This window comes from Pinus tabuliformis, chromosome Q (genome assembly GCF_031772625.1).
Source record: "Pinus tabuliformis cultivar Carrire ecotype Pingquan chromosome Q, CPIR1, whole genome shotgun sequence".
In the NCBI taxonomy this organism is placed as follows: domain Eukaryota; kingdom Viridiplantae; phylum Streptophyta; class Pinopsida; order Pinales; family Pinaceae; genus Pinus; species Pinus tabuliformis.
Genome location: NC_142296.1, coordinates 33,530,065 through 33,544,138, shown reverse-complemented (window position 1 = coordinate 33,544,138; position 14,074 = coordinate 33,530,065). Strand labels below are relative to the sequence as shown.

Genomic DNA, 14,074 nt, shown 5'->3' with positions numbered 1-14,074 from the left:
TAATGGAAGAGTGTGCGGGATGAGAGGTGGGGGGTATTTAACATATGAGCGGAAATGATGGTGGGGTCATGACTTCAAGGGCGGATGTGACAACTATGGGTCATGGTGATTAAATGAAATAACATTGGCTTATGAAACTTTCAGTTAATTAAAACCTGTCATATATATGTTTTCCCAATGTTACAACTTAGGATTAAAACATTTGATGCTTCAATTTGATTTCACATGTCTACCTACCCTTTTACTCCTAACATTTTCACTTATTTTTTAGAGTGCATATAAGCTAGCAGCTCAACATTTTCTTTTTATGCCTAATCTACCTCTATACCTTATTTCCACCATTGGCTCAGATTAAACTGTTGAGCCAATTTTATCTTCTACCTATGACAATCAATTTAAATAAAATCCAATCATGTTTAAACTGTATAATTGGATCAAATAAATTAGTGTGGCATCTAAACAAACTGCACACCACTATTATTTGCAAAACTGAATTACACTAAAGTAGTGACATTTAGATTTGCAACACTTTCAGAGTTTATTTCTCTCTAACCTAACATTTTATTTTTGCCTTCATTTTTTAGGGCATCTATTCTAACATTTTCTTTGATATGGACATATTTATCAAAATATTTCTTAACATTTTTTATTCAATATTCTTTTTGTCCCTATCTTAAGCTTAACAATTTTTCAAATATAATTTTCATATTTTGACTAATTGATTCCAAATTACCTAAACCAAAAAATGCTACAACAGACATGCAAGTGTGCATAAACATACATAGTTTTTATTTGAAGTCAAGTGATTTCTGTGATGGACAGGTGCCCATAAACATGGTTTGAAATATTAAATCAAGTTTTCATTCAATGTTAAACATAGCATCACATGATGTATGTAACACTACACTAATTGATGGTATGAATTTATTACAACCGAACTTTTCTGATGGATGTGTAAGTGTGCATAAGCATAAATAATATTTATTTGAAGTCAAATGATTTTTATGATGGATAGGTGCCCATAAACATACTTGGTTTGAAAATATTAAATCAAGTTTTCTTTCAATGTTATATTACTTATCAGTTTTTGGATCCGAGGTTTTTATTGTTGAATATGGATTGGAATTGATAATACTTCCTGTTACTGTGTATTCAGCTAAGTGGAAAACGTGTTGGGATTGTTGGACTTGGGCGTATTGGCTCAGCAATAGCTAAAAGGGCAGTAGCATTTGAGTGCAGCATTGCATACCATTCTAGGTCTAAGAAACCCGATGTACCTTTTTCATACCATTCAAATGTGGTAGACCTTGCTGTTAGTAGTGACATTCTTGTTGTAGCATGCCCATTAACAAAAGAAACCCACGGTATTATCAACAAGTCTGTTCTTGATGCATTAGGAAAGAAAGGGACACTTGTGAATATAGGCCGTGGCGCCCTTGTAGATGAGAAGGAACTGGTGAAGGCGCTAGTTGAAGGTCGACTTGGTGGTGCTGGTCTTGATGTATTTGAAAATGAACCTAACGTGCCTGAAGAACTATTTAGCATGGAAAATGTGGTTTTGCTGCCACATGTCGGAACTGCAACCTGGGAAACAAGAATGGCAATGGCAGATCTAGTAGTTGGGAATTTGGAGGCACACTTTTCAAAGAAACCCTTATTGACACCTGCACCATGACAGCATTTTTCTTCATGGTAGCTATATACTTTTGTTATTGTATTTTGATTCTTGTGGAGGTTCCAGTTAGTATGCACTTGATGAATCTCTGTCAAGCTTTCTGGCAATGGAAATGATACAAAGCTACAACATTATTATCACATACACAACTATTTTTTTAGTACATCCATCCCATGCAAGTTTATATAGACAAGGTTAACAAAGTGGGTTCCAAATTTTTTCGATGTCATTGATTATGCATATGGAGCGAAAACAATGTATTGTTCTTTTTGGGTTCAAGATTACTATCAAGATTGAGATGTAAATGCTTTGCGATGGACATTATAGGGCTGAAAATAGATTGCCCGTTAAACAAAACCAAGGCTAGATTTCTATATTTCATAAGAAGTGAAACGAAGATAGAAAATTTGAGCTGAGTCAGGATACATTGTCTTCAAATCATTGTTTGCAAACAAATGAAATATATGGTATTTTCCTTTTATTGAGCAATATATATTGATCAATAAATTGTGTATCATGAGGAGAGTGGTGGGAGTTGCCTGTCTCGTTTGCATGTTTCTCCTCAATTTGCATCCCCTGTCTTCCAACATCACTTTTATCTTCATCGTTTTACTCAGATGGGGATGTTGAGAAATGTATTCCTTGTAGCTCGTAAACATGGTCCATTTTTAAAACTCATATTCGCGTAAATTAGTCTATGTCTTGCTTGATTTCACGCTGTAATTGGGAAAATTTGATGGTGTTGAGGATTGCTAGTCATGCGAGCTCAACGTTGTCAATTGGAGATGTACATCAAATGTAAATTCATGTTCTTGATTTGGTACTTCAAATATTCCCGTGCCTGTTTTAATTTGCATACTTTTTAGGGCAGTTCATTTTTCCATGGCTTGGTCAATAACAACTTTTTGGTTGTGTTGATTGGAACAGTAACCGTTCTGGGATGACATGATAAAAAATTGGAATTATGAGCTCTGAAAATAAGCTGGAACATGAGTTTTATTATTTTAAGCTATGTTTAGTTAAACCAGTTCATTACTTTCACTTTTCACTAGTTTTATCCTTCTTTAATGTGCTATCATGTTTTCCAGTTTTTCATGCTCAACTTCGAACTGAATGAGATGATATTTTATAAATGCTCTTTTCATGGCCATTGAACTTGGAAATGGATAATCAACTTCTAGTATCCAAAATTCATGTATTTTGTCTATGTCAATATTGAAGATTTTATCATCACTAATCTCATATGCACAATAAGACTGTAAATATAGCCCCAAGAGTTAACTTGTATAGCCCCAAGGGTTAACTTGATTGATAGATGCTCTTGTGTTCTATCCACATAGGTCTCTAGATTAAATCGCATTGGGTTATTTGTGGGTTTAACAAAGCATTTAATAAGCATTGGGATCCTAGTCATGAAGAACATGTTGAAGATTTGGCTGATGCCTGCTATTATAAAGAAAGTGAGATATAATACGTATTACTTGCATATGAGAGGTGTCTTGGCTGAAATTGAGGATAAATTTGAGGTAAGGATGCCTTTTGTTGAGTATATCAAAGAAAACTATGGTGAGCCAGATTGAGAGAAGCTTGGAAATGAGACTCATGAAGATCATTTGGATGACTTTTTCATCACGAGTCACTTGTACATGAAATTTCAGGTCAAGATGAAGACAAGTTTGATGTTCTTAAAATCATGTTGAAACACTTCATCAGGACCTTGATAATGAGATTCCATTGAAGACCATGCATTTCATCTTGTTTCAAAAGAGGCATCTTGTGATTGTGACATATGCTTGCATAAGAATGTTCCAGTCCCCATCATTATTTCTGAGGATGAGGGTTTGGATGAGGAAGTTGGTATTTCCACAAGCTTATGTGATGAAGAACATGGAAGCTTGGAACATGGTGATTGTAGCAGTGTTTTTGTGATTGGAGATGGATAGGGATTGATGGTTTATTCAAGATGATTTGACACAAATGGAAAGAGCTTGATAAATGAAGACATGAATTTGCACCTTCTTTTGTATAAAATTATGCATTATAACTTTTATTGCAGTTTAAAATTTTTACCGCACACCAATGTTTTTATACATCTAGTCCTTGTGAAATTTAGCATTAGGTTTGATATTCATCTAGTCCTTGTGAAATTTAGCATTAGGTTTGATATAAAATATAAATTTACAGGCAACATTGGACAATATTTCACTTTACTTCAACCTGACACACTGGACGACTTGAGAGAAAATATAGCGAACATATGTCAACAAGTTTAATCTCGTTGGGCAATTTTTTCTAAGCATATACCAAGTTTGAAATATTATTTACAACAAGTTTACGACGATAAATATGCTCTCTTACATTTAATATATATGTTAAATCACTAAACAATTTCAACCCTATGGTATGTCAAATTGGCATGAACAATGTGTTGGAAATTAGCTAGTCACAATGCATGTTGAAAATCATATATGTAATTACATAATTTTGAATAGCCTAAAACCACACACACACACACAAAAGAAATGAAGTACATGTACATGCAACTTATCACAGTGGGTACAATTTTCAAGCTCTCCAAAACCTTGGCTAATGAATTCGTGAAAACCCTCACCACTACAATGATTCACAACAAATAAGTATCAACATTGACAAGTCCTCCTTGGCTTCAACAAGCTGGAATCACATAAAATCTCCATGTTATAATAGTTATCTTCACTATGGTTTGCAAGACCTATCTATGTCGCATCCCACAAGTATATGGAAAAACAACTCTAGCACTAGCTTGCATGCATATGCCTCCATCTTAGGGTTTGAGTCCTTGAACATTAGGTCTTCAGCTGCTACATCAACAAAAGCACTAAGACCTCTATGGAACATCAAGAATAAAGAAAAAATATTCTTCCAAGCAAGGCATCACACCAAGCAAGACTTGTCAAGCTCATCCCTCCATGATCTTTATGTAGCCTTACATCCAAAAGAACAAGGCTCCAAAACCATGTGGCACATTAACTCCACTCTTCATGTCTACTAATAGGGGAAAAACCTTAGTGCTACAACACGAGCCATAAGAATCATCATTACTTTGAACGTCATATTCTTCTCTAAGATTTACATGCGTAACTCAAACCTTAGCATCATAAGAGAAACACTTGACACCTCATAAGAGCAATCTCTCCAAGAACATCCAAGGTAACTCATCTCTCTTTTTCCTTTCATTTTCTTAGGATTTATCCTTTAACCCTAATGTCTCTTAGACAAATGCAATGAAGAGTACAATGATGATAATAATTACAAGAGCTCTCTACTCCGTAATATATACAAGTAGGTTAGAAAAGCTAATATAAAATAAGGACATGTGTCCATGCAGGTAACCAACAAAACAATCTCGCATGAAGCCCTCTATAATACAAGGATTTACATGTCAAACTAGGGTTTATCCAACCCTTGAAGTGAAATACATTCCAACCATGATCCTTCTTGGGCTCAACACCCTCCTTTAAGATGGTGTGCTCTCTAACAAGTTATTTTTCAATGCTCCCTGAGTGTACTATCTTGTGACCCCCCAAATTAAGAAAATAAAGAAAATAACATTTTTTTAATTGTATTTTCGACTTATCTCCTTGTAGGTTTACTCAAATTTCAAGTGTGTACACTCGCTAGATGTTGAATCAGATTTTGCATCCAATGAATTGTTGGAAAATCGAGGTTCTTGTATATTATGCTTGACTTTCTTTACTTGATAATTACTTGTGACATTAGTTGGCCCTTATTCTTTCTTTACGTCTTGTTCATCAAGCAATTACCAAAACAATGAAGATCACAAAGAGACAAAGTACAAAAGTTATAAGCTCCAAGCCAAGGCAAATCCCCTCCAAGGGGAAAACCCAGAAATAATACTTCTCTTCTTATAGAATTAGTTCAAGATGAGACTTGCAAGACCCAAAGACCAAAGACCAAAGTTCTTCCCAAGTACCAAGTCAACCCTTCAACAAGATTTCCTTCAAACAAGATGAATTCTTCCAAGGTCAACAAATATCAAATCTTCAAGTCTGCTCCCAATAGGTCTTGGCCTCCACTTCAGATCTACACCTTCGGCCCTGAAACAAGCCCATAAATCCTAGATTTCACACGTGATGACATATTTTGTTGAAGAATGTAACTATGTTTGGTCTTCATAATTGTACTTGAGTTTGTTGGAAATACTTGGGGGGGGTGAATCAGTATTTCTTTTTCCGACTTTTTTTTTATCAGTTAAAACATATATATCCAGAACACAAGATGAACAACAAGAATAAATGCTTTTATTAAGATAAATTGTGCAGTAAAATAAATACAATATATAGATGGTTGCAATTAGTTGCCAAGCTCCAACTCGGACTTTGGTGAGGCTCCAACCTCTAGAGCACCAACTCTATTTCGCCAAGACACCAATCTTGGACTTTGGTGAGGCTTCAACCTCCAGAGCACCAACTCTATTTCGCCAAGACACCAATCTTGGACTTAAGCACCAACTCCCAAAGACTTCAATCCTTCTTACTTCTGAGGCATCAACCCCAAGGACTCCTATTCTTCTTACTTCTGAGGCACCAGCCTCAAGGATTCCAATCCTACTTACTTCTGAGGCACCAGCCCCAAGGGTTCTGACCCAATCTTGTCAAAGCACATTTGATAGTAATGTTCTGCTCCCAGAACTCTTCTCTACTGAGTTTTGTGTGTTTATAACTTCACTGTAGTCTCCATGCTACAACGTTAATGATAGCCAATGTTCTTATGAAGAAGTCTTTACAACTCTGCACATTGCCCACACATAGTCTCCAGTAGCTTTCATGCTCTCTGATAATGTCTTCACACAACTTTAGTCAGTGTACTATTAGCTACACTAAGCTCTGCATAAAGAACAACTTCCTGTTCAAGCTTATGTTCTCTGCTGGCTACTTCTCCCCTTCGACTGTCTGCTGTCCTGTTGGCCCTTCGGCCCTCTTTCTGTTCGGCTAGATCCTCTCGTTGCCTCTATCTCCTCTAGCTTATTTCCACAAAAATGTTCAACGACCTCCAACAACGTTCCTATTCTCTGTTTTATTATTTGTTCCCCATACCTCTGTTTCCCGGTTTCCTCTCTTCACCAGTCCTTTAGCTTCCTCAACGCTCGTTGTCATTTCCTCTGTGCTCGCTTGCTTCTTCAACTTCCTAGCTTTCGGTTTCCTTTGTCTATTCGTGTTCACAGGACACGTTGATTCAATGGCGAGGACTGAGTCACATGCAAAGAACACATACAAAAAAAACTGTAACAACGCTCCTGTTTTCTCATGATAGCAGGCATGCATAGGGACGGCATTGTTTAACAGACAACCACGTCCCAATCGCAATCGCAATTGGCTTGATTCAACCTCCTGAACTATCGAGAGTGTTATTGTATTGCATTTCTGCCTCAAAGGCCCGCGCACGGAAAATATCAGAGAGAATCGTCTTCCCCTTTCGGGACCCAAAACCTTTGAAAATGTTAAAATTGCGATTTTCCACCTTTTACATAGTTATATGGCTTTTACAGTAGATCCAGATTTGACTGATCGGACGGTCAGTGTCACGCCCCTACACCTGCGGTGATCTTCCAACCGCTTGTAGCGAGGTGCGGCACCACCGAACGCTTTCTTTTTAACAATACTAACGTTTATGGACTACGTCTACTCCAACATAAACTTACTTTAACTTATGTTTTCTTGCAACCAAGTAAAGAGTTATCCTTTATGCTTTAAAGAAGATCATTCTCAATCATTAACCATGTACAACAAACCGAGAACATCAACAATACACAAGTATAAAGGGAGGGGCAACTCCCAGAAAGTCTGCCCGACAATTTTATTATATCAAGAATATCAGATTTTACAACAAGTGTGTCTTGGCCGAACCAAGTCTCACACTTAACCAATTTTTACAAAAGACAGGCCACCTGCCTTTTACAACATTTCATGCACCTTTGCATAAGAAGGAGTGCTCACCCGAGTCACTCAACCTTCCTACCAAATCCTGCATAAAACCATCCACTAGAACCTCCTCAACCGCGGCACACTTGCCCACCGTTCACATAAGACAACTTCCCAAAGTCCTTAATCCTTATGCGCATGAGATATGCGCATATTCTTCTAGGACTTCGCACCTTTTACCCTTGTCTTTATGCGAGAGTCTTCAAGCGAATGTTCGTTGGATTAATGAGCTCTCATGCTCATGTATATATACGCATGCTAACTTGCATCATGTGTGGCTTACATTGGGTGTGCAGCCCCCTTAGCCGACGCTCAAAGCCACTCATATACGCTCATGAACCATCTTGCAAGTCGGCTTGCAAGCCTTCTCTCCAACGCATATAAATGTTGTTTAATACTTAGTTGTTTTTGCATGTGTTCGTCTTTCGTCACACTATCGTCGCATCCTTGTCGTAAGTTTTGTCGCAATGTGACCGCACGCCCGTTCAGCCCGCGCCCGCCGTGCGCCCGCGCGCCCTCGTGCACGCCTTCGCCCGGCGCCCGTCGCGCAATCACCCGGAGGCCTTACAGTCAGGATCCAATCGCAGTATCGGCAATCGACATCACAAGGCTCTCAACTATCGGCGCTTTTCCTTTGGTCTGATGCGATATCGCTGGTTGCTATCGGTGATCCACAATAGTCGCTTCAATATATATATATATATATATACATATATATACATATATATACATATATATATACATATATATATATATATATATGTGTATATATCCCGCTCCGATATGCCAATGCGATACAAATTGGTGATCGTAAGTCGTAAGGGTTTGGGCTGCTCCACTTAAGCGATGCGATAACACCGCCGGACCCGATAGTACTCAACACTCCCTTTCATAAACTTTCAAATCCGCCCTTTTGAATTCGCTAAGTGTTTTAGCGCAATTCCCTTTGGAAATGACTCTCGACGATGCGACTAGGGCATACACACAGGGCTGATGCGATTGGGGTCTATGGACCCGATGGCAATAAAACTCCACTCTATAACCGCTTGAGGTTCGGATTCTCTGTTAAATGTGTTTTAGCCTGATACTTAGCATATTTTGGGTATTTGCTTTGCGGAACCAGAATGAAAGATTGCGCTCACCAATCAATCCTTTTATGTGACAATTCTCTTAAAGAAACATGAAATACATATATACATTCTGCCTTTTCCGCTCCGATAGTGTATTTACATATATTTCTAATTTCACGCATATGACCCTGTCTGCTCCCGTTAGCTTTGTCTGCTTCCTTTGTGGCTCTGATAGCTCTGTTTGCTCCCGAAAATTTTGTCTGCTTCCTCTGTGGCTCCGATAACTCTGTTTGTTGTTTCCCATGGCTCTGTTCTTCTTTGGCATATATATATATATATATATGCTCTGTTCTGCTTGCTCTGTTTGCTCCTGTAGCTCTGAGAATTCAGTTTTGGCATATATATATATATATATATATATATGGCTCCTCCTATAGCTCCTCTTGCTCCAATGTGGCTCCTATGGCTTGGTCTTGTCTCTTCATGGATATGCTTTGCTTCCCCTTGGCTTCATATAATCATCTAGTATCTAGAATATTGCCATATTGACATCAATGACAACCTAGGTCAACAATCTCCCCTTTTGTTATTGATGGCAATATTCTTCTCTCCCCCTTTGACATCAATGGCAAAGGAGTGCTCTGGGACTCCCCCTATCAAACTGCTTATGTTCTTCTTGAATGGTAGATCTTCATGGGTCTATGACTCCCCCTGTTATAGTGCTCTTATTCTTTTTACTCAAGATAGAAGGATTGATGCTTTATCATCAATTTGCACATTATTCCCTCTTCATGTCTCAGAACTGCTTTATCATGGCTTCAACAATGCTTAAAGATGCTCTACTTCAATGCTTACAATCAGATTTCAAATAGCTATACACCAAGTGTCCAAGTCGAGGCTTTTATGCTTCAATTCATATTATTGTCTTCATAGGTAGAATTGAGAGACCTTCATAGTCTGAATCAGGAGAAACAACCACTGAGATTTTCTATCTTGCTGTCTTTCTTAAGATCTGAGTTCCTTTGTGTCACTGTGCTTCTCCTTGAGTGACTGCCATCCAGTATTCAACTTCACTGCATTTGGATGAAAAGGTGAGAGGTTGTGCCTTACTGTTGCTGTATTTTCTCAGTGACCAGTCTTAGCATAAGTTATATTTGACTGCACCACACTCTCCTTTATATGAGCCATCTTGTCCTTGTGTTCTTGAACACATCTCTGCATGTTATTTCCTTAGCAGATTCAGATATCTAGTCTATGCCTGTCTTTTAAATCCAATTGCCGATTTGCATCTTCATGCAATGCTTCAGTTTTGTTATATGCTGCCAGCTTCTCTTATTTCAATCTTCATTCTAGATGTATATGTCAGATCTTATTCTTCAATGGAGAACTCTTGAGACATGATCTTCATCAAAGAATGATTGTTAATATAGCTCAACAAGGATTTCATCAGGTCCCTTTTCACTAATGGCTTCTGCAATAGTGATCAAGAATTACAGGCTCCCCCTAACTATATGCATCATCTCCTTTTGTTAGTCTTCCCATCAATTGCTTAGATTGTCAAAATTCAAGCCAATGACATATGCTATTGGTTGGAGAGCTCAAGGGACTTTCGGATTGTATTTCCTTCCTTCTCCATACTTGTGTAACTTTCTTCTTTTGCATGGTTCTAATTTGTGTAAGAGCCCAAGTTAAGTTACAGTCTCGTGCCATATGACCAATGTTATGACACTTGAAGCATTTTACATTGTTCATGAATAAGAATTCATGATTTCTTCCTGCAAAATTGTTTCTTGGAGATTGTTGGGGACCATAATATCTATCTCTATGAGATGGTTGGGGACCATAACATCTATCTTTATGAGATGGTTTACAGTGTTTTGCCATGTGACCAAAGTTTGTACAAGAATAACAATAACCAAAAAATAAACTTTGGTACTTGGGAGATGGAGGTTTCCTTGATGTACTTCTGAAGCCTTTCTGCCTTGAGATCTTTTGATGACAACCATTGCCTCTTGCATTTTTGACATCATCTACATTTCTTCTTGGAGCAGGATTTCTTCTATTGTAGCCTTGACTTTTCTCCTTGCCTTTGTTGGAACTAGGAGCATCACCATTTCTTTATGGCTTCTTCACATCTCTTTTGTTTAAAGCATTTTCATTCTTGTTTGAGGATTCACCTGCATACCCGAGCCCTGATTTATCAGAGGGACATCTGTGATAGTTGAGCATGTCATCCAAGGCTTGAGAGCTCTTCAAGATTTTGTTCATCCCTTCAACCTTTGTTTTGAGGAAGACAATCTCTTCCTCCAATATCTCACACTCATTATTCTTCTTGGCAATTTGTTTCTCAGTTTCTTCCTTGCTATGGGTAGCTTCATTTGCTACTGTTTTAAGGGAGATGATATCCGACTTCATTTTGAAGATTTCTTCATTCTTTGCTTGACTGCTCTCCATTTTCTTCTCAGCTCTTTGTCCTTGTTTCTTGGCTTCTTGTAGTTGAGACTTGAGAGAGGAGACCTCTACCTTGCACTGACCAATCTCTTCTTCAAGTTTGTTCAAGCTCTTGTGTCTTTGTTCAAGTTGACTTGACAAGGTATATTCCTCATTCTTTGCTTTTCTCAACTGATTTGTCATGGATATGACTTCTTCACGATGCTTTCTTTTGCTTTGATGAAATTCCTTCTTAAGCTTGGTAAGCTCTTCATCCCTTTCTTGTACCTGAAGCTTGATGAGGTCAACTTTCTTCCTTGTTTGACCTTGGTCACCAACTAGTGTTATCTTCTTAAGTTCCTCATTTTTCTTCAAATTGTTAATTTCTTCCATGGCAGTCATAAGTTGAGCGAGGAGTTCTACAAAATCTTTTTCATTTTCTTCATCTTCTAGGTCTGCTTTAGCCTTGACATCATCATTCTCATGTTCAGCTTCTATGACGGGTTCTGGATTTCTTTCTAGATTTCCATCATCTTCTTGACTGATGGTCATGGTCAATGCTCCTTTTCAGTGAAGGTCATGAAGTTTGTCCCATATACCCTTTGCTGATGAACATTTTCCTAGATTGTTCTTTATAGAATTAGGTAGCCCTTTCAAGATTGCCTTTATTGCTTTTGCATTTACTCCTTGGATTCCTCATCCATCCTGCTATCAACAATCACTGATTTCCAGATTTCAATGCCTTGAATATGTAGGAAATTCCTCATTCTTGCTTCCCATATATTAAAGTTCCCATTGAACCTTGGAGCCTCCTCAATTTGATTGTCTTCTATTTTCGTAGTAGAAAGACATATCCTTAGGAGGATTGGAGACTTTCTTCCTTGACCTCGCCATTTGTGTTCTAAAGGTCAACCTTCAAGTTGTTAAGCTTTGAATGAAGGCACTGGCTCTGATACCATTTTTTGGAAATACTGAGAGGGGAGGGGGGGGGGGTAGTGAATCAATATTTCTTTTTCCGACTATTATTTTACCAGTTAAAACATATATATCCAGAACACAAGATGAACAACAAGAATAAATGATTTTATTAATATAAATTGTGCAATAAAATAGATATAATATATAAATGGTTGCAATCAGTTGCCAAGCTCCAACTCGGACTTTGGTGAGGTTCCAACCTCTAGAGCACCAACTCTATTTCTCCAAGACACCAATTTTGGACTTTGGTGAGGCTCCAACCTCTAGAGCACCAACTCTATTTCGCCAAGACATCAATCTTGGACTTAGGAGCACCAACTCCCAAGGACTTCAATCCTTCTTACTTCTGAGGCATCAACCCCAAGGACTCCTATCCTTCTTACTTCTGAGGCACCAGCCCCAAGGACTCCAATCCTACTTACTTCTGAGGCACCAGCCCCAAGGGTTCTGACCCAATCTTGTCAAAGCACATTTGATAGTAATGTTCTGCTCCCAGAACTCTTCTCTACTGAGTTTTGTCTATTTATAGCTTCACTGTAGTCTCCATGCTACAACATCAATGACAGCCAGTATTCTTATGAAGAAGTCTTTACAACTCTGCACACTGCCCACACATAGTCTCCAATAGCTTTCATGCTCTCTAATAATGTCTTCACACAACTTTAGTTGTCTAGTGTTAGCTACACTAAGCTTTGCATAAAGAAAAAATTCCTGTTCAAGCTTATGTTCTCTGCTGGCTACTTCTCCCCTTCGACTATCTGCTGTATTGTTGGCCCTTCGACCCTCTTTTTGTTCGGCTGGATCCTCTCAATGCCTTTGTCTCCTCCAGCTTATTTCCACGAAAATGTTCAACGGCCTCCAACAACGTTCATGTTCTCTGTTTACCTGTTTTATTATTTGTTCCCCATACCTCTGTCTCCCGGTTTCTTCTCTTCATTGGCCCTTTATCTTCCTCAACGCTCGCTGTCATTTCCTCTGTGCTTGCTTGCTTCTTCAGCTTCCCAGCTTTTGGTTTTCTCTGTCTATTCGTGCTCACAAGACATGTTGATTCAATGGCGAGGACCGACTCATTCCGAGAGAACACATACAAAAAAACTGTAACAACGCTCCTGTTTTCTCATGATAGCAGGCATACACAGGGACGACATTGTTTAACGGACAACCGCGTCCCAATCGCAATCGCAATCGGCTTGATTCAACCTCCTGAACTATCATGAGCGTTATTGTATTGCATTTTGCCTCAAAGGCCTGGGCATGGCAAATATCAGAGAGATAATGGTCTTCCCCTTTCGGGACCCAAAACCTTTGAAAATGTTAAAACTACGATTTTCCACCTTTTACACAGTTATATGGCTTTTACAACAAATTCAGATCTGGCCGATCGGACGGTCAAGATCCAATTGCAATATCGACAATCGACATCACAAGGCTCTCAACTATCGGCGCTTTTCCTTTGGTCCGATGCGATATTGTTGGTCGCTATCAGCGATCCGTAATAGTCGCTTCAATATATATATATATATATCCCGCTCCGATATGCTAATGTGATACAAATCGGCGATCACAAGTCGTAAGGGTTTGGGCCACTCCACTTAAGTGATGTGATAACACCGCCAGAACCGATAGTACTCCCTTTCATAAACTTTCAAATTTGCTCTTTTGAATTCGCTAAGTGTTTTAGTGCAATTCCCTTTGGAAATGACTCTCAGCGATGCAACTAGGACATACACACAAGGCCGATGTGATTGGGGTCTATGGACCCAATGGCAATACAACTCCACTCTATAACCGCTTGAGGTCCGGATTCTCTGTTAGATGTGTTTTAGCCCGATACTTAGTGTATTTTGGGTCTTTACTCTACGGAACCAGAATGAAAGATTGCGCTCACTAATCAATCCTTTTATGTGACAATTCTCTTAAAGAAACATGAAATACATATA

At 38.5% G+C, this 14,074-nt stretch overlaps 1 protein-coding gene across 2 annotated transcripts in view; it reads left to right on the top strand.

The window, feature by feature from the left end:
• The window catches only part of LOC149218134 (hydroxyphenylpyruvate reductase-like), a 121,314-nt gene extending 119,436 nt beyond the window's left edge, over positions 1–1,878 (top strand). For both annotated transcript variants that reach the window (XM_089383824.1, XM_089383825.1), the window contains exon 2: positions 1,157–1,878. In XM_089383824.1, coding sequence (XP_089239950.1) covers positions 1,157–1,675 — 519 coding nt within the window. In that variant the 3' untranslated portion in view covers positions 1,676–1,878. The remainder of the gene's footprint in view (positions 1–1,156) is intronic.
• The last annotated feature ends 12,196 nt before the right edge of the window (positions 1,879–14,074 follow it).